Source organism: Lissotriton vulgaris, chromosome 4_1 (assembly GCF_964263255.1).
Source record: "Lissotriton vulgaris chromosome 4_1, aLisVul1.2, whole genome shotgun sequence".
Taxonomy (NCBI): domain Eukaryota; kingdom Metazoa; phylum Chordata; class Amphibia; order Caudata; family Salamandridae; genus Lissotriton; species Lissotriton vulgaris.
The window spans coordinates 2048861696-2048887352 of record NC_141691.1 but is presented as its reverse complement, the minus strand read 5'-3'; the positions used below and the strand labels follow the sequence as shown (position 1 = coordinate 2048887352).

At 45.9% G+C, this 25657-nt stretch overlaps 1 protein-coding gene across 2 annotated transcripts in view; it reads right to left on the bottom strand.

Moving 5' to 3' along the window:
- The window catches only part of MROH1 (maestro heat like repeat family member 1), a 2204128-nt gene that overhangs the window by 1634843 nt on the left and 543628 nt on the right, over window positions 1-25657 (bottom strand). For both annotated transcript variants that reach the window (XM_086966435.1, XM_086966436.1), the window contains exon 9: window positions 13089-13181. In XM_086966435.1, the coding sequence (XP_086822561.1) occupies window positions 13089-13181 (93 nt within the window). The remainder of the gene's footprint in view (window positions 1-13088; window positions 13182-25657) is intronic.

Here is a 25657-nt window from a genome sequence, read left to right as displayed (position 1 = left end):
AATGGTTGTGTGAGTGGCTGTATGAGTAATTGGGTGTGACTGGCTCTAAGGAGGAGTGAGTGGCTGTGCGAGTACTTGTATGGGTCTGTGAATGGGTATGTGAGTGGTTGGGTGGGTGTATGAGAGGTTGTATGGGGAATGGATGATTTAATCAGGGATGTCATCAGTGATGGCACTGACCATGTCATGAGCGATGTAATGTTAGGTCATAAGCAGTGCATTGCACGGTGAAAGGTATTGTTAGCTCAGGTAGCTAGAACTGTTGAATTTCAATGGTTTTGTTGCGTGAAATCTGAACCCAACTATAACGTTCATGTAACCTTTGTTTTTTTATTGAATGTCTGTTTCTTTAATTCTATTTTTTCTAACTAGTGGAGAAAGAGGGCAGACCTCCCGCGAGCTCTCAGCAATCCCGCTGTGTGGGCCTTACAGGGTGTAATAGGAGGGTTTCTTGGCCACAAGGACCCTTAGCATCCAAGGGTACTTCATCCTCCAATAAGTAGTGTGCCAGGAGGTGCATTTGCAGAGGAGGAGGAGAAAGGGGCAGGGCTTCTGATGAGCTGAGTCAGGATTCGCAGTTCCAGAGGGGATGGGGATCGCACTGAGCACTTCGGGAATCTGTGGGTTCCCTTTGTTGTGAAAAAAACATTAGGCAATTTATTGGTCTTTATTCATCCCTCTGGGACCCCTTTAACACACCCCTGGGGTCAGGGTACCTATACCCAGACAACTTTACTCACTTTGTACATATAATTTAAGCCCTGGGGACTGTTTCCAACAAACCAAATGGAGGCTGCAACTTTTCTGTGAAGGTGCAGCCAGCCAATATGGACTTTGTTGTGGCAGGCTGAGCCGCAGATCCACCACGGGTGAATCAGCAGAGGGTCCACGTCCCTAAGTACACAAATTTGTTTTTAGGTTCATATCTCTAAAACTACTTAACAGATTTACACCAAACCACAAAAAAGTGATATGCGGGACAAATTCAACTTTCTGCCAAATTCATTGTAATCCCATCCAGCGGTTTGGGCTGTATCTGTGTTTAAACTCCAACGAGATTTAACATGGGAAAACATGTTTTGGGACCCCCTTTTTAACGTCCTGAGCTTGACGGGCCACGCCAAACCTTTCCAGATACAAGGTGAAGGGAGTCACATTTTTGGGGACTATTTCAGGAAGCTTCGCCAACTGGCCCCAAAGATATAGCCAAGTCCCCAAAATATTTTCTATGGAAACATGGTCTTAAATAAATATATATATATGAATGTGTGACGTTAGTTCGCATGCATTTAGGACACATGTATTTTGAACGCCGTCTTTTGAATGAACATGCCTTTTGAACGCCGTCTTTAGGATACATTTTTTCAGCACCCAAGTCGTTTTAACAACTTGCCTCAGAGGGGTGCTGGATGTTGGAATAGTTTAATTTGATATTCCAGCTCCAGTCTGCACAAAAGTAGGGGAGGTTTTGGACTTTACATCCAACACCATTCCTCCAATGCTACACCCTAAAAGCAAGTTAAGACTTGCGTGCTGAACGAATACGTACTAACGCCGAATTTGTACTTTTGTTGGCGCTGTTGTGGCACAGCGTTATTCTGCCTTCATCAGAAAGGAGATATTTCATAAACCAAAGGTTACAGGAATGTTAAAGTTAGGAAATAAAATTGTAAAAACCTTAGAAGTTTACTGAAAGAAACCATGGGTTACAGGGACTTCATAGTTGGGCTCAGATTTCATTCGTACAAAACTACAGAAATTTAGCAGCTATAATTACCTGCGCTAATGAATATGCTACTTACCAGTATGCATCTGTTCTTGGCATGTAGGGCTGCTAACATTCATATCTTTGCATTAGATCGCCACCTAGTGTTGGGTCCGGATGATCGCACATTGTTGTCCTGGAAGAGTCTTCGAAGTATCCTGAGATGGGTGGCTCCTCCCCTGGACTACAGTGCGCATGGGCATCGGCTCCATCCCCAGATTGTTTTTCGCCATTGTGGCAGAGGATGGAGTGGCAAGTATAAAGGATGTCCATGCTAATGATTGAATACAATAGTATATCTGCAGCTGCGACAGGCACCGGGGAGGAGGGCGGGCGATATGAATGTTAGCAGCCCTACATGCCAAGAACAGATGCATACTGGTAAGTAGCATATTCAGTTCGAGGCATGTGGGCTGCTAAATTCATATCTTTGCATAGAATACATAGCAGTCCCTCCATCAGCGGCGGTTGCCCGTGCCAGCTGCAGAAACCTGAAAAAGTGTCTTGAGAACAGCCTGCCCTACAGCCGCTTGCTGTTTGGAATGTACATCAACACAGTAGTGTTTTGTAAAGGTATGTGGTGTAACCCACGTGGCTGCTCTGCAAATATCCTCTAGAGGAATGTTACCAAGGAAAGCCATGGATGCCCCCAACTTGCGTGTGGAGTGTGCCTTTGGGGGTATTGTTAAAGTGCGCTTGGCTTTATGATAACAGATTTGGATGCACTTAACAATCCATCTGGCTATTCCTGCTTTGGAAATTGGGTTGCCTTTGTGTTGTGGTGAGAAGGCAACAAAGAGTTGTTTCGTCTTCCTAAAGTGTTGTGTCCTGTCTATGTAGTACATCAATGCCCTCCGTACGTCCAAGGTATGGAGCATCCTTTCCGCCACTGTTTGTGGGTTCTGGAAGAATGCAGGCAAATCGATAGTTTGGTTGAGATGAAAATGTGACACCACCTTTGGAAGGAATTTGGGGTTAGTACGTAGTACCACCCTATTTGGATGAATTTGGATGAAAGGCTCTTGTATCGTGAGTGCTTGCAACTCACTTACGCGTCTTAGTGACGTAATGGCAATTAGGAAAGCAACTTTCCACGTTAGGAATTGCAGTTCGCACGAGTGCATTGGCTCAAACGGTGGTCCCATCAGCCTGGTGAGGACCACATTGAGGTTCCACACGGGAGCTGGCGGTGTTCTTGGTGGAATGACTCGTTTCAGTCCTTCAAGAAACGCTTTAATGGCAGGCACCCTGAAGACTGAGAGATGCTGCCTATTTTGAAGGTAAGCTGCGATGGCGGATAGATGTATCCGAATAGAAGTGTACGCTAGTTTGCACTTGTAAAGGTGTAACAGATAGCAAATGATGTTAGGGATAGATGCATCTAGCGGGTTTATGTCATTGTTTGCACAGTAAATGACAAAACGCTTCCATTTTGCGGCATAGCATGCTCTGGTTGACGGCTTCCTCGCCTCCTTGATGATGTTCATGCATTCAGGAGGGAGGTTCAGGTATCCAAACTCTAAGACTTCAGGAGCCAGATCGCTAGGTTGAGCTGTTGCGGATCTGGATGCTGAATTTCTCCATGGTTCTGCGTCAGAAGTCTGGGCGTGAGGCGCAGTCTTTGATGCGGGACCACTGAGAGCTCGAGGAACGTGGTGTACCATGCTTGGCGCGCCCACGTTGGAGCAACTAGGATGAGTGTCATGGAGTGTTGCCGTAGTTTCCTCGCCACCAGTGGTATCAGGGGTGTCGGGGGAAAAGCGTAAGCAAATTTGCCTGACCAGTTCATCCATATCGCATTGCCCTGCGATTGGGGGTGTGGGAACCTGGCGGCGAAGCTTTGGCATTTTGCGTTTTCCCTTGTGGCGAACAGGTCTATGTCTGGACGCCCCCACCTTTGGAAGTACGGCTGGAGTACCGATGGATGTATCTCCCACTCGTGCATTTGATGACTGTATCTGCTGAGCAGATCCGCCATCTGATTGTCCTTCCCCGGGAGGTGTTCTGCCATGAGGAAGATGTTCCTCTGAATGGCCCACTTCCACATGCTCTGAGCCAGGTGAGACAGCTGTGGTGAGTGGGTGCCCCCCTGCTTTTGGATGTAGTACATCGCGGTCATGTTGTCCGTCCGGACTAACACCACTTTGTTGCACAGATGTACAATGAAGGACTTGAGCGCCATGAAGATCGCCATCAGTTCCAGATAGTTGATGTGCATCTTCTGTTGCTGCGTCGTCCATAGTCCCTGCACTGTGTAAGTGAGCAGGTGTGCTCCCCATCCCTGGAGAGATGCGTCCGTTGTCAGGATAACCTGTGGCACTGGCTCCTGGAACAGTCGGCCCTTGCAAAGGTTGTGTGGAGTCCACCAATGCAGAGAGTTGTATGCCCGACTGGTAACCAACACTAGGTCTGTTAATTGCCCCTGAGCCTGTGTCCACTGATTTGCTAAGCACTCCTGGAGCGGGCGCATATGCAACCGTGCGTGAGGGACTATGAAGATGCAGGAGGCCATCATGCCTATCAACTGCATGAACACTCTTGCTGGAAGCGAGTGTCCCGGTCTGAACTTCTGGATTAAGGACTGCATGCCGTCTATCCTGACCTGGTTTGGTCGTGCCGAGGCCGTCAGGGTATTGATCGTCGCACCCAGAAACTGCCGGACGTGTGCCGGCTGAAGGTGTGACTTCGGGTAATTCAACGAGAAACCCAGGTCGTGAAGGAGGTGAATGGTAGTCGACATGTCCGCGGCGCACTGCTGTTCCGATCTGGCTTGAACGAGCCAGTCGTCGAGGTAGGGGTAGACATGGATGTTCTGCCTCCTGAGGTGCGCTGCTACAGTCGCCAGACACTTGGTAAAGACCCTTGGGGCAGTCGTGACTCCGAAGGGTAGGACTTTGAACTGATAATGCGCGCCCTGGATAGTGAACCTGAGGTACTTTCTGTGGGACGGATGTAATGGAATGTGGAAATAAGCATCCTTGAGATCTAAGGTTGCTAAGAAGTCTCCTTTGTTTAACATAGGAAGAATCTGCTGCAGTGTAAGCATGTGGAAATGCTCTGACAGTATGTACAGATTGAGGGGACGGAGATCCAGAATTGGTCTGAGAGATCCGTCCTTCTTTGGAATGAGGAAGTACAGAGAATAAACCCCTGTGCCTTCCTCCCCCACTGGCACGAGCTCGATTGCCCCTTTTTGCAGCATCACCAACACTTCCTGCTGCAATAAGTGCAAGTGCTCTGCGGACATAGGTCTTTGCCTTGGCGGAATGTTGGGTGGAGTGGACTGTAACTCTAGACAATAACCGTACTGTATAAGTTGTCGCACCCACCTGTCTGTGGTGATGTTGGTCCAGACGGGCAGGAACTGCTGTATTCTCCCCCCGACAGGTGTTAAATGGTCGGGGGGCAGTGACAGAGAGTCACTGGTTGCTTGGGGCAGAGGAGCGTGAATTGTTGCCTCCTTTGCCACGTCCTTTGTTGCTGTTTCCCCTGTAGCCCCTCTTGTTTTGTTTGGGGTACGAGGACTGTGCTCCACCTCTAGGGAACTGTGACTGTTGACCCATCTGTCCTCTGGTGACTCCACGGGCACCTGAGCGACGAAAATTATTGCCCCGAAACTGCTGAGATTGTAGGGCCCCCATCGATTTAGCAGTTTCGGTGTCCTTTTTAATCTTTTCCAGGGTGGTGTCAACATCTGGACCAAACAGTCTATCTGGATTGACTGGTTGATTAAGTATGGTTGTTTGAATGTCAGGTTTGAACCCCGATATGCGGAGCCAAGCCTGTCTTCTGAGCATGACACTGGTGTTAACGGCCCTAGCGGCCGTGTCCGCGACATCAAGTGCGCACTTTATGGCCGCGTTGGAGATCAGTTGTCCCTCCTGTATAAGCATTTTGGTGCCCTCTTGAAACTGCGGAGGCAGGTGTTCTACAATTTGCTCTAGTGTGTCGTAATGTGATCGATCATAACGTGCCAGTAGTGCCTGTGTATTTGCAATACGCCAGAAATTGGCAGCCTGTGCAGCCACTCTTTTGCCTCCTGCCTCTAGCACTTTGGACTCCTTATCCGGGGGAGGAGCTTCACCCGTTGTTTGGGAGTTGGCCCTCTTGCGTGCGTTTGCTACCACCAAGGAGTCAAGCGGCAACTGTCCTCGAATGTATGCAGGGTCTGCAGGCGCTGGTCTGTACTTTTTTTCAATACGTGGGTTGACCACCCTTGCCCTGGTAGGCTCTTTAAAGATGTCCGCAGCGTGCTTGAGGACCCCTTTGAGCATAGGCAGTGTCTTTACATTTCTTTCTGAAACTGAAAAAGTGTCGAATAGAAAGTCTTCCTCAACTGGGTCAGCATGCATGTCCACGTCGTGATTAGCAGCTGCCCTCTCAATCAGTGCATGAAAACCTGCTGAATCCTCCGTAGGGGATGCACGTGTACTGAAGGACTGTGGGTCTTGCCCCACATCTTGGTTGCCTTGGTCCCCAATGCCATAATAAGAATCTGGCTGTGCATCAGGTTCATTTACTGGGAACGTGTATTGTTCATCTTCACCATAGTCCCCACTGTCAGAGTGGTCTGGAGACGGTGTTGGGCTCCTTCCCACAGGAGGTAGAATAGGTTCCATGAGGCCTGATGCGTCCTGTGGAACCTTCTTCTTCTTTAGGGGAATGACGTAGGATTCCACCGGCTGCGAAGTGATCTTCCTCTTATAAAGAGTTAACTTCCCCGTGTCCGCGTCTATAAAACACTCCGAATCCTCTTCAGGGTCGAGCACTTGACCCGAAGATGTCCCCGCCGTAGAGGAATCCGACTTCTTTGGCGTCGATTTCGAGGAAAAGGCCTTTGGCACCACTTTTGGCGGTAGAAGGAAAAGGAGCTTACTTGCCGGCTTGACCGGGACGTCTGCCGCCTTCTGCGTCGACGGCGTTGGCGTCGACGAGGAAAGAACCTTGTCCTTAATTCTTTGTAGTGAAGCAGCCACGAGAGATGCGTCGGTGACCGATGTCTTTGGCACCGATGAGGTGGCCTTGCCTTCGGATGCGACGTTCCGTTGGTCCTTTGGAGGGATGGACGGCGCCGACCCCGAGTCCCTGGATCGATGCGCAGATGTCCCCGATGGAGCCGGGGCAGTGTCGGTCGCCTTAGCTGGCTTCGCCGGCGCCGGCGCGCTTGTCTTGTGCGTGCCCCCCTTTTTAGAGGATCTCTCCTCCGGCGCCGATTTCGACCCCGTGGAATCGCCGTGCTTCTTCGACTTCTGCGGACCGGAGGTCGACGGAGTCGATAAGGCCGCCGGTTTATTTGTTTTCGCCGTTACGACCGCCATCTTAGGGACGTTCGAGTCCTTAACTTTCGGTTTCGGTTTCGGGTCGGCCATCTTAGGTGTAGTCGAGACCGTTGCTTTCAGTTTCGGTTTCGAAACCCTAGGCGCAGCAAGTATGTCCGTGGCCGGGCCGACAGGCGGGGCCGTGGCTTGCGCTACAGGGTCTTGGGTAAGGCCGACAGGCGATCCCGCGACCCCCTCCTGATGTTCTTCAACTTCGGGGCATAGCTCGTCCCCTGAGCTATCTTCCTCGGCCCCATAAACCATCACGTCGTCCCCTACCTCGTCGACGTATTCAAGGCCCTGACCCACGACTCCGTCGTCGTCATATTCCGGATCGGCCTCGACCTCCGTCTCAGGCGGGGAGATTTGAAGATGATGGCTCTGGTCTTCTTCTTCTTGGTCGCCGAAGATGTTATCCGGATCCGGGGCCGTCTGTTTGGCCACAAGGCGCACCGCGCGCCGAATCGTTAGAGTTTTCTTCGACCTGAACTTCGCACAGGCCCGGCAAATTCCTTCATCATGGTCTGGAGAAAGGCACTTATTACAGACCGGGTGTACATCTACATGTGGGTATTTGGACCCACAGAGCGGACAGAGTTTAAACGGACTCCGCTCCATGTTGGGAACTTAGTGTCGAGTCGCGATGAGAAGGCCTCGATGTCCGAAGAGTAGTTAGAAACTCCGGTGATTCCGGCTCCGAGAGACGGAAGAAACTCGAGACCGAACGCCAACAATACCGACGTAAAGAAACCCAAAGCCTTTTGGCCGTAAAAAATGATGTTTATTCGGTTCCGACGGAGAGACGTCGAGACCGCATCCGAACCCAATGGCGGAAAAAAACAATCTGGGGATGGAGCCGATGCCCATGCGCACTGTAGTCCAGGGGAGGAGCCACCCATCTCAGGATACTTCGAAGACTCTTCCAGGACAACAATGTGCGATCATCCGGACCCAACACTAGGTGGCGATCTAATGCAAAGATATGAATTTAGCAGCCCACATGCCTCGAACCTATAACTTATGGCCCTGTAATGCACTGTTTCTGACCTCACATACTACATCACTCATGACATGGTCAGTGACATCACTCATGACATCACTGATGACATCATCCATAGAACCACTCAAACACCCACTCACCCCATACAACCTATCGTATGCTCACTCATAAACCCACACAAACACTCACATACCAAATCACTCTTCCATAGGGCGACTCACACACCGATGTACTCACTTGTACAGCCACTCACTCAACCATTCCTTCACCCATACAGCCACTCCTACAACCAGTCACTCACCTGTACAGCCAGTCACATATCCACACTCACCCATACAACTACTCACACTACTTATTTACCCATAGTCAATTACAAACCTACTCAATCACCCATACAAGCACACATACACTCACGCCTACATAACCACTTACATACCCATTCAAATACATACAAGCACTCCAACATCTGCTCACGCACCCATACTGTCCGACAGTCCAGGGAAGACCGACATGGCTTGGCAGTTCGGGCTGGACTGTTCCCATGAGGCACAGGGTCAAGGCTGATTAGCATATGGCCATGTCTGAACTGGGTTGGTGTGGTGAGCAAATAAACTATGCATTTAGGGCCATATCTCTGTACTGGGGCGAATGTATGACATTGTTCTGCATTCTGTCCATCAACTGTTGTTTTTGCATTTGTCACTCCTACAACCAGTCACTCACCTGTACAGCCAGTCACATATCGACACTCACCCATACAGCTACTCACACTACTTATTTACGTATAGTCATTGACACACCTACTCAACCACCCATACAAGCACACATACACTCACGCCTACATTACCACTTACATACCCATTCAAATACATAGAAGCACTCAAACATCCACTCACGCACCCATACAGCCACTGACACACCCAGTCACTCCCTCACACAGCCATTCCAAAACACACTCACTCCGTTACTACACACCCACTTACCCACCCATTGACCCACTCACTCACCCATACAGCCACTGACACACCCACTCACTGCTGCTGTTTTTCACTAGCAGTGCTACGCAAACAAATGATGGACGGAATGCTGAATAAATCATACATTCACCCCCAGTCAAGAGATCTGGGTTAAATCCATTGTTCTTTTGCTCACCATGCCATCCCAGTTTAGACCCAGCCATATGCAAATCAGTCTTGACCCTGGTGCCTCATGGGAACAGTACAGACCGAACTGCCAAGCCAGGTCCTCCCTGGACCGGAAACAAGCACCGGTTTCAGGGTATGTCATCCTTCATCAGCCAGGCTAGCTTGAATCCAGTGGCACAATGAGCAAGGGACCCACGTCTGGGAATACCCATCCCACATAGGGCTAAAAGTGCTACGCACACAAATTATGTATTTACTAGCCAGCCATCCAAATACGGAACTAGATGAATAGCATCTGGCAAAAGAGCACTGCAACCATGGTTAACCATTCTGTAAATACCCTTAGAGCTGATATGACTCCCAAAGTTTAGCACATTTACCACAAATCTAAGGTATTGGCGGTGTCCTGGGTGGATGGGAATGTGGAGTTGGGTCTACTTCAAATCAAGGGTTGATCAAAAATCCCCAGAGCAGCAGAATTACTTTTTGGAGAGTTGTCATTTTTAAGGGATCCGACAGTGTAGCAGTTTAGAGGCCTGAGAATGAGTACTGGTGTAAGCGGTCCATCTTTCCTGGCAATTAGAAAGTATTTAGTGATCCTTCACCACTATGATATGGTGGAACTAGTTCTGTTGCTCCCTTTTGGAGCAATGCCTTCACTTACAACTTCTGATGGTGTGGTAGCAGGGAGGCATTTTTGGTGGCATGGTATGGAATTCCAAGCATGATCTGTGGGTGCCAATGGACAAGACCCACTTGTCTAAGGTTATCATTTTCCACTGAGTAAGGTATCATCTTATCCTTACTTTGACATTTATTGTGTGATCGGGAGGATGTGAGGGAGGTCATTCCATTGAGACAGGGCGGCTCTTGACTTGGGAAGCCTTCACTGGAATAGGGGTTGGAACTTCATCCATTCTGTCAGGACTACTGATGCCAGAGCAATGCCGTGTGGCTTCAGTTTTACTCCTCCTTGTGCCTGTTGGCACTGAAAACTAGACCTCCTGTTTTATACAGCTCCCATAACCTTGGCTATGTTTGTGTCCTTCTATATTTTATCAATCACTGTGTCCACCTGAGGTCTGAAAAGATCTTTGCCATTAAAGGGGATACTCAAGAGGTACTTTTGGACTTCAGGGAAGAAGCTCAAGACGCTCATCCATGTAGGTCTCCGAAGCAAGATGCTGCTGTTAATCTTCCTAGAAGCAGTATTGGATGTTAGCACTGAAGATGATCTTCCCCTCTTGCCTTAACACTTTCTCTCTTCGGCAGTAGGTAACTGTCTCATTTCTTCCCACTTCCCCCAATTTTTCGGGATCCTTGTGGTCAGATGGCTGGATTTTATGCAGTTGATGGTGTAAGAGAGTAGGGTCTAGCATCACAAAATGGATGCTGCTGCCACAGACACAGGGCTCGACAAATCCGAAAAATGGTACTAGTCCTGCAGGTCTAGTACCATGGAAAATCCCCTCGACCTGACTGCAACCCACTTGACCTCCGTCTCTGAAAACGGAGCAAAAGTGACAAGATAACAAGATTTAAAGGCCTCTTTATTGCTCATTCCCTTTAGGAGCAATAAAAGTGCCTTTAAATCATGTTATCTTGTCACTTTTGCTCTGTTTTCAAAGACAGAGGACAAAAGTTAGTTTGACTTCCTACTCGCCAGAAAGGGCGAGTAGGACCTAAAAATAGCTCGTCCTGATCCATTCTCCCTCGCAAATGCGAGCGGGCGAGTGGATTTGTCGAGCCCTGAGACAAGAGTCTGACCTCCTGCTGCTGGACGAAACTCCGGCAGGGGAGGCCAGGACAATAGGTTTCCTGTCCAGGGAGGTGACAGCACCTCCCCAGACAGGCTTTAGTGTATTGGGGCAGGGTGGGTTGCATTCAGTGAATGCTTTTCAGACACTGCCTGGGGCACACAAGGTGCTCCATGCATTTCCCAGTTCAAACCGGTTGCTGGGGCACTCAGCCCCAGCTCTGGCGCGAAACTTGACAAAGGGGAAGGGGTGTAACCACCCCCTCCCCAGGTCCTCCAATAGGTGGGACTCTAGAGTTAGCCCAAACCCTAAACTTAGTATAAGTAGTGGAACCCAATCCCTAGGACTTTAGATTACCCTGGACGAAACTCTGAAGAAGAAATCTTGGAACTACGACATTCCATATCGACTGGAAGGCGGAAGAAATCTCACTCGGGGTCAAGGAGTGACCTCCCTGTTCAAAGAGGCACTAAAGAAGCATCTTGCCGGTCTGCATTTTCGAGGCTCCTGCAGGATCCCGAAGAATCTGCGACACAGGACACAGATTTCCAGACATCTCCGAGGCTCACAAGAGTCCCCAGCAAAGCGGAGACCTGTAGCTATCACGAGAGACGTGGGACCGGAACTCCTGGACATCCTGCGAGTTTACGAGTGCACCTACTTCCCAAAGTTTACCGAAGTTGTGCATTGGGGTATTTGAAGCCCCTGCCCCGAGCACCTTTTGCACCAAAGTTGAGAGGCCTACACTCCACAAGAGTTCCGTGGGCCTGTTTTCTTCATCGCAGCTCGAGGCTCCTTCGCGATCTCTAGTCCGTTGGCTAGTGGGTCCCCACAAAGGCCAATCCTTTTTTTGTTGAGCTTTCCTGGTTGCTCCAGACATGCTCTGGCTCCCCTCCAAAGGGTGAGTCCCTCAGACCTTGCTGGTCTGCACCAAAGCCATTCTTGTCATCTTGCATGGGTTGCTGTTGCCAAGGCTTGTTGGGCCCAATCCGGATTCTGATGCTGCAGCACTCGACATCCTTCGTGGGACACCTCGAATCCAGCTCCTGGACATCGTCGACACCTCCTGGTCCTTTGTGGCTGAAGAGTCAAGCTTCACCTACTTCACTTGAAAGCACCCGACATCGGCTGGCATCTTCTTATCGCCAGTATGGCTAGTGACCCAGACTCTGTCCTCTCTGCTTTCAGGTTCTTCAAATCTCCGATCCACCCGGACACTTTTCCTCTGGTCGCCTGCAGCACTTCTTCGCAGCTCTCCATTGGAATCAAAGACGAAACCCGACACCGAAAGACACCTATGCACCTGGCTTCCCTGGTTGAGGTAACACGAGTACTCCGGTGCTCCCGTAGGTCTTGACTCTCGAAGTGTCTAAGTCTAAAAGGGTTCCATCGTAGTTCACCTCCAAGTGTCCTTAATTTTTAAAATGTTAACTTATATTTCCTCCATAGAAGTCAATGATGATTCGCGGCTGTGTTTAGACACTGCACACGTCCCAGTGGGTCTCTTGCATCCCTACCTTGGGTGGTTCCTGGTTGCCCCAGCAGTTCTACAGGCCCTTGGCCTCACTTCTAACTCTCACGTGGTTCCTATACCACTTTTGCTGTATATGGTTTGTGAGGCCCCTAGGAAAAAACGTATACTGGGCTAGTTTACTGTCTGCTATTTAAGTTCTTGTATTATACTTTGACCTCTAGCCTCATAAAGAGACTAGAGGAGTTAAATTTAGAATAAATACATATATTTTATATATATACCTTGTGTGGTGCACTTTCATTTGGTCATTCAAGAGATTATAGACTGGTAAAACAAGCTGCTTTACATTCCGTCAAGACTTAGCCTGAAGGCTGCTCTCCACAGCTACCACTAGGATAGCATTCTATAAAGGTTGTCTTAAACCTACTATCAATAAGGGTCGTTTGGACTGGTGGAAGGTGCCCACTAGAATAGTGGACAGCATATGCCAGGCCAACTTCTCACACATGAGTCCCGGCTAGCACAGCTGCACAAAAGTCATGCCTTGGGCTCTCTGGTGCCCCTAGTCTGAACAAGTCTGAAGACAATTTTAGTCTTCTCCTACATTTAACATTTTTAAAGATACTCACCTGGGGGTATAATGCCAACAGAAGAGGTTCAATCTGTGTATCCAGTGTCCTACTACACATACTGACGGAAGCTTCAAGGATTTGGCACAGGCTCTGGGTAAATAAAAAAAAAACAGTCAAGTTATTAAGGTTTGATATAGAGTCCAGTTATGAAATCAGCAAACAGTTTTAAAAAAACAAATGTAACTATTCAAGACATGAAAAAGTTTTAAACATTTTTACAATTCTATAACAATCGGAAACAGTATTAGGATTACAAATATATCATGTTACATACCAGCTTTTGTGAGTAACCACCTGTATTAAATAGCCTCTATGTGAGACTTCCAAGGGAGAGGTATGTATTAAAACAAGGATTAAGTCCTTCTACCGCCGTGCAAAGGCAGCAAAAACAATTAATATTATTTTTAAACAGAACACCTTTGGTTCTCAGGTTAACAAAAACAAATGCATAGTGTGAGCCATTAAAAATCGGAAAAAATATTTGTAGCAGTTTAAACTCTATAATTAGCATACCTTATCAAAGTGTAAACAGGGAGAACAATACTTTTTTTCTCCACAAAAGCAACAAAAAGACACTACGTTGCTTATCAATGATTTACAAATGTTTAAAGGTAGTGCAGATAAATTTTTTTAACATAATTCCGGTTTTCAATTGACACGAGGCAAACAGCGGAGAAGAGGTCTGGACGAACGGGGTGTGGAAATTGGCGGAACGAGAATTGACCTTATAGTATACCGCATACGAATAGACTAATTGGACCCAAATCGTGATCTAGAGCCTTGACGATGTCCTTTTGGACAAAAAGTGTTGACTGGGCTGAGCTGTGATGAAATATATTGATTGAATAGACATCTGGATTGAAAGCAAACAAGACTCCCAAGAGTTTTTTTGGCCACATGTGATTTGTTCCGCACGTGGTCAGAGGAACATGGCGGCGGCAGGCTGACGGCTGCTGCGAGGTCCCAATCCCTGAAACATGTTTTCGGTCGGTCTTTTTTTCACACTTTTGAGGAGGACTGCGTCTAAATAAGCGGTGAGGACGGATGGATATTTTCCAATCGATTTACCTTATGTGGTATTAAGTTTTCCCTTGTTTGTTTGCTTGGAGGTTTTGGGGAGGAGAACACGAGAGCGCTAGGACCCTGCGGGATGTATGAGCGCCGCTACGCGAGGGAGGCAGAGACGGGACAGCTGAGTCGAATTGCGAGCAGAGAGAGCAGCGAGTTGTGGAAGCCAGCCGACGGTCGTAGTCGGATTGTTGTGGCAAAACCAGATCAAAGAAAGCCCCGAGCTAGCCGTAGGAGTCTGTGGCTTCGTTCTAGAGAAAGGCTTCTTGTTCGAGTGAGAGCTACGGTTTGCTGAGGGTCCCATACAGCGTTGAATAGCGGTAAGGTGGTTTCTGGAGGGGTGGACTGCATGGAGGCAGATAATCACAAAGCAGTTTGTCAAAGTGATTGTCATAAGACAACTAGAGGTATCAAGGTTGGCAGTGATATAGAGGGGGCAGCTTCTGTTGATTACCCTCTGAAGCAAGATACTACAGTCAAAAGAAGATCGGGAGAAAAATCTGGAGAAGTAAAGAATAGATATCAGCTAAGGTCAAAGCAAGACCTAAGGAAACAAGGGGTTTGGGACTCTACGGATACTGTTGAAAAAAAGGGTCCGACGCCCATCTCTCCGTACAAACAAAACAAGAAAGGTGGAGCTAGAAGGGGAAGGTCAGCTAAGGCGATAAAACAATTACAAGCGCCAAAAGGTACTCCCTCACTTAAAAGCTATTTTAAAATCATGGAGCAGGCGGTGAACTCCAAGGAGGGGGCTATAAATAAGGCAGAAGTTATTTTAGGCTCTAAAGCAGCTGAAGCTGCCTAGTCAGATAAAGCACCTACTCCCTCACTCCATCCCATACTACCCTTGAGTAATAAGTACACTGTACTAGAATTAACTCCTAATGAGAAGGAACCAGAGGTAGTAGCACAGACTAGCCCCGAGCAAAATTTAGACTCAGGCGCAGAAGCTCCATTGAATGTAGTTCTAGACCCCCCTCCCCCCCCCCCCCCCCCACGACAAATCCTGCATTACCGAACTCTGCTGTAATTTCTCCCCCTTCAACCTCTCAAACTGGTTGTACTGAATTTCAATCTCTTCAATCTCTTCCCCCTCCAGCCTGTGACACACATAGTTCGGCCCCTCAACCTAATGGTACACATAGACCAATTGAGATAGAAAATGAGAGCAATAGACTTGGTTCTTTATTTCAAGCATTGAGGGATGATCTTCTGGGCAAGTTTGAGATCTCGGAGAGAAACCAAAGGGGATTACATGACAGATTTGATGTTTTAGAGGCCAAATTAGAGGGAATCAATGCTAGGACTAGTGTCCTGGAGAGTAAAGTTACTGCACTTTCAGAAACTTCGAAAGGAAATTCTAAAGATATAGAAGCCATCAAAGCACAGAATCTGACCCTAACAATGGACCTGGAAAGACTGGAAACGCAGAGTCGGCGTAACAACCTTAGGATTCTTAAAATTCCAGAAGGGGTAGAAGTGGAGTACATAAAGGGGTTTGTATGCAGACTACTTCGGGAAGATATATTAAAGGATCGACTGGATATTGATTTAGAAGCTGAGATCCAGCGAGTACATAGAGACCCTTTTAGGTTGCATCCGGATCGTAAAGCACCTAGGAAGATTTTGGTTTATTTCCAAACATACAGTGTTAAAGAGCTAATTCTTAACAGATCTTTGGCACGTACCTCTTTGCATTACCGCGCCAACCCCTACCAAATAAGATCTGATATAGGGGGAAAGACCGCTCAAAGACAATGGGAGCTGGGTTCAAGGATGCCAGAATTATGCTCAATGGGGGCCCAAGTCCAAATGAAGTTCCCCGCCCTGCTCAAAATTATGTGGTACAATAAGATGTTTACCTGTCACTTCCCAGAAGAAGTTGATGATTTATTGTCTAAAATGAGAGGGTAGCTAACCCTTTGTAAGATTGTGCTTCCAGAGATTGGGTGATAAATAAGAGGGGGAAAAAAAAGGTGGGGCCTCCACTTAATCAAGGAATGTTTTTCAAAAAGGAAAAAAAATAATATAAGGAATAGAAACTAATAAATAGGGAGTCCTTAGAATAAAATAATAAAAAATAAAAAAAAGGATATGGGAGAAAAGATTGATGTTTAGTTTCACTTAAGATGGTGTGTTAAGGGTGCAGGGCCTCCTAAGGCATATTTACGCCAAACAGGAGGGTTGGGTTCCTCGGGGGTGGGTGGGGAGGGGTCACGGGGGGAAGGGAAGAAACAAATAAAAATGTCCTCCTTTGCCATAAGCTATCACGCTTTTAAACTCAAATATAAACACAAGCCACTACTGGTTATAGGTGTAGCATTACCACATAAGGGTTTTAAATATGACCCCTAGTAGTAAAATCCTTTCCTGAAACTTGAATGGCCTAGGGAGTCGGAAGAAACAACAAAGAGTTTGTGAATACTTGAAAAACTCTGAAGCATACATATATCTTTTGCAAGAAACTCATTTGGAAGCTGAAGAGTGTAGGAAAATATTTGTAAAACTTAACTGGGTCCAGGAAATTTTTTGCTGTAAGCAAACTGGTTCTACTAGAGGGGTAGCTATGGTGGTGCGCGCTAACAAAGGGATCAGGATTCATGACTGGGGTACAGATCAGTCAGTACGATGGTTGGCTGTAGCTATTTCGATCGGCGGCACTAAACTGTTGTGTGGGGTGTACTATGGTCCTAATGAAGATAATGCTGGTTTTCTTCAAAAGCTTGAACAATATATGCTACAACACACAGCTCCAGTCATATTAGGAGGTGATTTTAACCTCTTACTAGACCCACAACTAGACCGCACCTCTAAAGCTAAATATAATCCCCCAAATAAAGCCCTTCTAGCTCTAAAAAAATATTATGAAAGATTTCACATTACAAGATGCTTGGAGAGTCAAACACGGCAATGTCAGAGAGTACTCCTTTTATAGCAAAAAGTATAGTCAGTTCAGAATGGACTTTTTCCTGTTAGACCAATCTTTCTTAGCCAATATTGCTTCAATTTCATACATTCCAGTAGGACTGTCAGATCATTCGGTGGTCGAGTTAAAAATAACCTTTAAAAGTAGCCCCTAGAAAATATAGGTGGACACTTGATAGGACCATTTTGCTAAATGATGTGATCAAAAATAAAATTAAGGAGAGTCTGCTGGAATTCTTCATGTTTAATGAAAATACGGCTTCAGATCAAACTATATGGGACACATTTAAGTCTGATCTAAGAGGAATTTACGGTTCACATCTGATTCTAAATAGGAAACTTAAAAAAGAAAGAGATAATCAAGATCTTAACTTAATTAAAATAAAGGAACAACAATTACAGCTCGCTGCTTCCGAAGATAGAGCTAGTATTCCGGGTCTTGAAAGGGAAATACTAGAGTTACAGACCGACTTTAGAGCCCGAGCTGATAAGACAATCAAAGATAAGTGGGAAGTAAGTAAGCTTCGCAACTTTGAGTATGGTGAGAAATGTGGTTCCTTGTTAGCCTGGAAGGCAAGGACAGAGAGGAGTAGAAATAACAACAATTTCTTAACACAGCGTGGCACTGGATTGCCTCTCATAGAAGAAATAGAGATTAAAAGAGAGGCTAGAGCCTTTATGGAGGAATTATATCAGGAGAAGAATAGTCTGGGGTTGGAAGAGCTGGATAACTGGTGGGTTTCGAGAGAGTTGCCCCAGTTGAGTGACTCAGATAAAGCTTTTCTAGTTACTGAGATTACGGAGGGAGAGGTAAGGTTACAGCTGAAAAAGATGGCTAGAAATAAGGCCTCTGGCCCTGATGGGCTGCCGACTGAAGTCTATAAAGATAATATGGAAGAAATCCTAACCCCACTATTGAGACTCTTTAATAAAATATTCATAAAGGGAGAACAAACCCCAGCCTCATGGTCAGATGCCACAATCTCCCTGATAGTTATACCAAACAAGGACCCGAAAAAGATACAGTCATATCGACCTATTTCGCTCCTAAATTCAGACTCAAAAATCTACTCCGGTATACTTGCAACCAGACTAGCTAAAACAATTAAGTCTATAATCCACCCCGATCAGAGGGGGTTTATACCCGGCCGCCAATTAAATGAACTGACATTCCAAGTTATTGGAGTGATAGATATAGCAACTGAGAGGAAGACGCCGCTTACTATCGTAGCAATTGACGCTGCAAAGTCGTTTGATCAAGTTAATTGGCTATTTCTATGGAAGACAATGACATTGTTTGGTTTTCCAGAGATAGTTATTAAAGGAATTGAGACACTATATAGGGGTCCCAGGGCTAAAGTTTTGGTTAATGGTAGTTTGTCCGAATGGCTGAATATCTCTAGAGGAACACCGCAGGGTTGTCCCCTATCTCCCCTCCTTTTTGACATTTATATTGGGCCTTTTGTTTGCTCTCTGAGACAAGATCTAGTAATCAAACCATTTATAATGGGAGACCTGGTGCTTAAGACAGCTCTTTATGCTGATGACCTCCTTCTATACACATCTAACCCAGAGGAGGCTATCCCCAGGTTATTTGAATCGGCAGAAAATTTTGGTACAGTATCGGGGCACAGCATTAAAACAGACAAAACGGACATAATGAGCTGGAACAATCCTACCCCGATCCTAGAAGCAAAATCAAAAATTAGATACTTGGAGATTCATCTTACCCATAATCTAGAAGAAATTCCTAAGACTAGTTGGTCAATAGTTGTTAAGGAAGTTAGAAAGCTTTTGACCAGATGGAACACTCTACCCTTAAACATCTATGGTAGGGTGAACCTGGTTAAAATGATAATCCTGCCAAAGGTTACCTTTCTATTCAATTCCATCCCCTTGACCTTCAATAAAAAGGATATTTCTAATCTCCAAGGGAGGATTGTCTCCTTCATATGGGCTACTAAGTCTCCCAGAATAGCCTGGAAGAAATTGAGAAGGGGGCTAAAACTCTGTGGGTTGGCGCTCCCAGATTTACTTTTTTATTGCTACGCCTTCCAGTTTAAAAACTGCAGACTCTTAGCCAATAAGTTGGACTCTTCTTCGCATGGTAGACTTTTTCAGGCTATGCTACCAGACCTACCACATAGTTCAGACTTTTTTCTCTTTAAATTTGGAGATCAGAAGTTCTTTAAAAAAATTTGTCTGAAGCTCTTACGGACAGCCCTAGATAATTGGCAATCGATACGAAGAATCCTAGATATCCCTTATTACCATCCTCAAGCTCCAATTTGGGATTCCCCCGGTACTCCGGAATGCCTAATGGACCAACTTGCTCTCCCGTTGAGAAAAGCTGGCCTCATGAAATGGGGGGGGATCTGTGTAATGGCTCGACACTATTAAGTTGGGAAACCCTATCAAGCTTAACAGAAGGTACCATCACGAGATCTAAATTCTACCAGCTGTCTGCTTGGTGGGGGAGCCAGAACTGGACCTCCGAAGAGGAGAGTCCTATTCTTGAATTAATAAATAGGGAGAAGGGATGGAAAGGTGAGGTTGCCGTATGGTATAGAACATTGGTGGGAACTAAAGATAACTTAGAGGCTGAAATCACTAAGTTATGGGACACTTCCACAGTACAGATCTCAGGTGATATATTAAAAGTTTGGAGAGACTCCTTCACACTTTCTCAAAAAATTATAAAACCATCAAACTTGAGAAGAAACCACCTGTTCACAGCATATAGGGCTTACTGGACTCCAGCGAAACTCTCTAAAATTGCAACAGAAGAATATTCATGCCCAAGATGCAGGTTCCCAGCAGCAGATGATGGTCATATGTTCGTCGGATGCCCTGAAATAGTTAGCTACTGGAGACAGGCGTGTGGTTTTCTAGAAGAAGTACTGTCATTACCAATAACATGTACTCCTAGATTAGTTTTTTTGGGACTTACTTATGATTATGATATAAATAGATGTACATCGCAGTTTATCTTTTATGTGGTTGTCATTGCCAGGAGGGAGATCTGTAAAGAGTGGAAATCGGAACACCCCCCCAAATTTGCGGACTGTATTAGAAATATCATGGCGGTGAGTAGGTTAGACATGTTGTGTGGAGGGGAAAACGCCGCTAAGCTCTGGTCTGTTTTACAAGCATCATGTGAGAAATAACAACAAAAGTCCAATGATTATGCCAGAGGTTAAGTGGTCCCGTCCTCCCTAAGTGGCAAGTAACATCGTGATAGGGAGTAGGACTGGAAACGACCTACCTCTGGGCTATCTCCATTGGCTATCCACAAACTCAAGGGCAGGAAAGGTCGGCTTGTGTCAGTGGCCTGGAGTACGCCCATTTAGAGCTAATATCTACTGGTGGCATATAGGAGGACAAAAAAAAATAAAAAAACATTTAAAAAAAGACTCCCAAGTGATTATTGGAATAATTGATGAAATAAGTACTAATCTGAGAATATTAGAAGAAAAATTATTGACTTATTTAGACACCCTCCTTTCTACAAAAACTGAACCATTCACATCTTAACCGAAATGTTACAAAGTAGTACGACCAAAATGCTACACACGTTTTGTGGACGTTTTAGACTGCAAATTTAAATCACGAAAAAAGATCTCTACTTTATCAAAAGCTGTAGTAAAATTGGTTAAGGCTATGTAAATTGGCTGCATTTTCTTTATCTCAAATACATATTAGTTACGCAATGAATCGCAGTAATGTTACCAACCAGGACTGCTTACCTCAAAACCCTACTTGTTCTAATGCCATGATGTTATTCACATTTACCGGTTTACAGATTTCCTAAAACTGGTAAGGCAAATAGATTTGCAAATGCATCTAGCACTGCAATTTTCTTCTACTTCGAAGGCTGTTGGTCATTACTCTTTTAATAAATGGGGAGAAGGATTCCCTCCCTTCATCAACTAGGAACAATACCTATTTTATGGCAAGCAGCAAATTAAGGTGTTAAAAACATTCCTCAGAGAGTCAAGCTATTTTTTACCACAGTCCTAGGAATTACTACTGGGCCCTGTGCCTTGAACAACTACGCTCGATTTATACATCTTGAAGTGTCCATTGGGACGGTGGAGAAGAGGAAGTCAAGAAAAGCTGGATTTATACTCCTGCAAAGAATATAGCAGTCAACGAGTCCTTGAACTTGAACAAATGGCAATTGCTGTTTAGACAGTACATACCAAGGACAAGAACCCATTACAGTTTCTAGTTGTATATGTTGTGAAAGAGTTCAGTCTGAGAGTATATACAGAGAAAGAGTCCACAATAAATCCTGTAGGTTGTCCTTCCACATTCGGAGTTAGTGAGAAGATTGTATGGGAGTTTAACTGATCTTGTTTACACAAATGGTTGTAAGCTGTATGTACAGATCTTCTAGGATAGCTGTTCACTTAATTGCACAAAGCTGGCAGTGTGGCTTTCAGTACAACTATAAAGCACCAGAAAGAATTCCATATGGTGCTTATTTGTAAGAAAATCCAAAAAGCTAGAGCAGAGCATTGCTTTGCAACGATGTGCTCACTGTCAAAATCTCAGACAGGCGAGAATTATATGAGCTCAATACACTTCATGATGAGAGCACTTCTCCAGTCGTGGAGCGAGGTCAGGTGGCAGAAGTCTACAAACTCACCTAATTACAACAAGCACGTGGGTGGGGTTGATAAGAATGGCTAGATTCTTTATTCATATTACATGAGCCATAAAACCCTCATATGGTATAAGAAGTTGGCTACTGAATGATATGATTCAGTTGGCAATATGCAAACAATATGCTGTTAATGGATAGACCACAATAGCATAGTAAGAGGGATATCTTTCCTTGAATTTTAATGGCTGCTATTGAAAGCCGTAGTGCTGTAGAACCAGTACCCTCCACTTCAGCTGTTCTGGAGGGCGCTGCAATGTAGTAGGATCAGTACTTTGTCAACAGCATTCCGGCAACAGAGCACAACAACCGCAGATATTACAGATGCAAAGTTTGTGCTTGGCAAGAAAGAGGCTGGATATTGATATTGCTGTCCCTATTACCCATCTCAGCATAGCCTCAGTTTCAAACGTGCTTCACTTTCTACCACATAAAAGTGAAGTGCTGGAACACTGAAGTGGAGCATACCGACTAAGAGTTGCTATCTGTCCCAAATAGCTTATCATGGTTGCATTCCTTCTATGGCCTATTACTTTAGTAGCTGTGCAGCTTTCTAAATGCTAAATAAAATAGAAAATAGGATTCTAATGTAAAATTCTTATTCCTTAATTAGATTAGAACCATTGTCTTTACCGACTCTAGTAGAGAGGCACACATTGGTCTTTCTTTTGACTGCTTGCCACATTACAAGTGACCTCTAGTCAATGCATAAAATGGTGGCTAGAACATGCACTAGGTTTGACGGAGCACTCTGTCCACCAAACTATAAGGCCTTTCTAGAAGTGATCTGAGGGTGGTGGTGGCGGTGGTCTCGGCTGGCAGAATGTGTTTATTAGTTTGCCACAGGTGTGTTTATAAGTAGGTTGGTTGATGACTGGTTGAGTTGCAGTGTGATTAGTGTTTCAGTCTAGTGGAGTATGAATATGATTGGCGCTTGAATGGTGGCTGTTTGTTGATGTGAGTGTTGTGTGTATTGAGCCAGTGGCAGGAAGTGTGAATGGCTTTGAGTGGTGTGCATGAAAGGCTTGTGAAAGGACCCTAAAGTGGTGCCTTAATAAAGGTTAGCAGCTCACTATCAATAAGTGATTAATCCAATTAAGAAGTTATTTAACTTGTATAACTATCTGGAGCATATTGTATATAAAAGCAGATTCCTTACCTTGTGAATATTCCCCAGGCGTCAGACTGGATCCGGAAACTTTCAAGTGGTACTCCTGTGGGCACCAGCAAGTGGAGTCAACCAGCTCCGTGCCAAGGCTGTTCCACTCCGAAAGTGGCATAGTAGCACCACCCATGCAGGCGGACGTCAGTTGCTTTCTTACGCTGTCCACACCCACAAATATAGAGCCTATCGGCAGATTGGTGTTCACAGTACGCAGATCTCAAAATTGGGATCTTTTTAGATGGAAGAAAACTGAATGGGGCGGTTGGAAGGTGGGTCAGTTCAGAATCTGCAGTTCAAGTATCCACCAGAAAGATTGTTACTGAAGGTAAGTTAATTGTACTTTTGCTGGATACTTCTAACTGAAGATGCCTCACCTTGTGAATAGACATCATAGAAGTACTTCCCCAGGTGCATGGGTCTATAAACTATCACACCAAAACGTCCTTCAGAATTGAGCAGGCAAAATGCCCTTCTCGAGATAATAGTGCTTCATGAAAGTACATATCAATGCTCAACTAACTGCCAGACAAATATCCAGGACAAGCACTCCACTTTCCAGCGCAGTGGTACAAGCTTTGGATCTGGTGGAAAGAAACCCCGAAGTATTCTGGAGGTTTCGTCCTAGCCAGTGCAGAGAACAATCAATTGGGAAATGGTCTATTTTTACTCTGCCTTGCCCTTCTTTACCCCAGAGAACCCCACAAAGAGTTGATCGTTCACCCAATGTTCTTTGGTGCTATCTATATAAAAGCTATGTGCTTTCTTTGGGGCCAAACAATGAAGCCTATCTTCCTCCTCACAGGCTTAAGGCTGAGCAAAGAAAACCAAAAGAGTGATAGCCTGCCATAAATGAAATTAAGTGACCACTTTTGGCAATAAGGAAACTCAGGTCCTCAACCCCAACTTATTTAGGAAGGCTTCTGTACAGGGTGGGTTGGCAGCAAGAGCCTGCAACTCGCTCACATGCCTAGCCCTAAATCAGAGCAAACACAAATAGACGACGGGCGGAGCGCTGAAACTTTTCAGACACTAACAGCTATCACCCGCAGTTCCGTGAGACCTTAATGTCCTGCCTCACCTACTCGAGGTATGGTGGTGTCCAAGAATACAGCGGTGACTGCAACTGGTTGGAATACAGTCTGGAGGGCAACAATCAACTGCAATGTCCTCTGTGGTGCCCTCTGCGTTGCCATCAAACCAAGATGGCGACTGCATGATCCTGATGGAAACCAGAACACAATCCTGGCATGGTGAGAGTGTGTGGAGACCTGGCATGCACTAGCGGAGTGCTCTTGGGGCGGGTGAGCCCTGAATTCATGAGCAACTTAGCAAGGAGTGGTCTTTGACCACTAGTACTTGCTGGAGTGGCACGGTCAGAACGCACTTGCAGTGTAGGCTGGGTAGCCCCCGTGTTTTGAAGGGGTGAGGAAGACCTAGCGGCCGCTCGTGGGTATACCCCTAAATCTGTTGACCTAGCGGACCGCTGCTTGTTAAAGGTAGTAAGCAACCACACAGCCATGGGTCAGTGGAGAAGCACTGGGGAGAATCATTGAGGGGCCTGGCTGAGGCACCATTGAACAGCACTGCTACTACAGGAGCCGCCTTGAGAGGTGGCACCTAAAACTGGTGCCCAAAATGGTTGATGAGAATAGATGAAGAGTGGTATAATCCAGTGTTAAAGTTGAAGGAGGGGACAAAGGCACAGGGTCATCACAAGAAGAAGACCAGTATGAACCAAGCAATCCCGATCTTCATTGAAAGCACTCCTGTAGGCCATTAGAGAAACAAGATCTGCCTTAAAAAACGAAAACAGACACATTGGTAGTGCATATCAACCTTCTGAGGATAGACTTTAAGAATTTCACAACAAGGGTTGGAGAAGTAGAGCGTACATTGGACGACCACTCAGAACCCATTGAGGTACTATAAAAAGTAATTCACCTTAAAGAGACAACACAGCCTACATGCTAGGGTTGAAGACACCAAAAGGAGGATGAGGCAAAATAGCATATGCATTGTTGGATTTCCCAAAAATGCTGAGGGCACGGATGCTGAACACTTCATCAAGAAATTTCTCACTATCACAATTGAACGGGGACACATTTTATGGTCGAGAGGGCCCAACGAGTGCCTGGGGCACTAACAAGACCTAGGACACTACCACGACCCATGATAGTCTGTCTCCTCCACTTTAGGGGACACGATTTGTTTCCGAGAGCTGCCCAGCAGAAATAACACTTTGAAATGTAACAATCAAATTATCATGCTGTCCCCAACTACACACATGTAGTTAAGGCCAAAAGACGTTCCTTTAAGTGGAAAAGGGTGAAAATGGGGCTCCAAAAGTGCAGTATTTTACATCACCAGAGGATTCATTGAACTAGCTAGGGGGCTGGCACACAGTAGAAAACTAAATTCAAAGATGCACGGACACCCACCAAAGGGCCACCACAAGAGATGGAAACAGTGAAGAGGAAGAAGGAACAAATGTGGATATCCACATTGACGGAACTCTTGGACAGAACCAACCCTCTCCTGGCGAGAGGAGTTGGCCTTACGGCTAAGGCGGTCGACCTAGAATCTGGGGTACTCGGTTCGAGTCTCGTCAAGGACGCACATTATCCTGCAATTCTGGCTAAATCACTTAATCTCTCCTTGCCTAAGCAAAAAGAATGTGTCCTCATGTAATGCAACTGGTGTTTGTGTAAAGCGCTGTGATGCCAGATATCCTCGAGTCAAGTT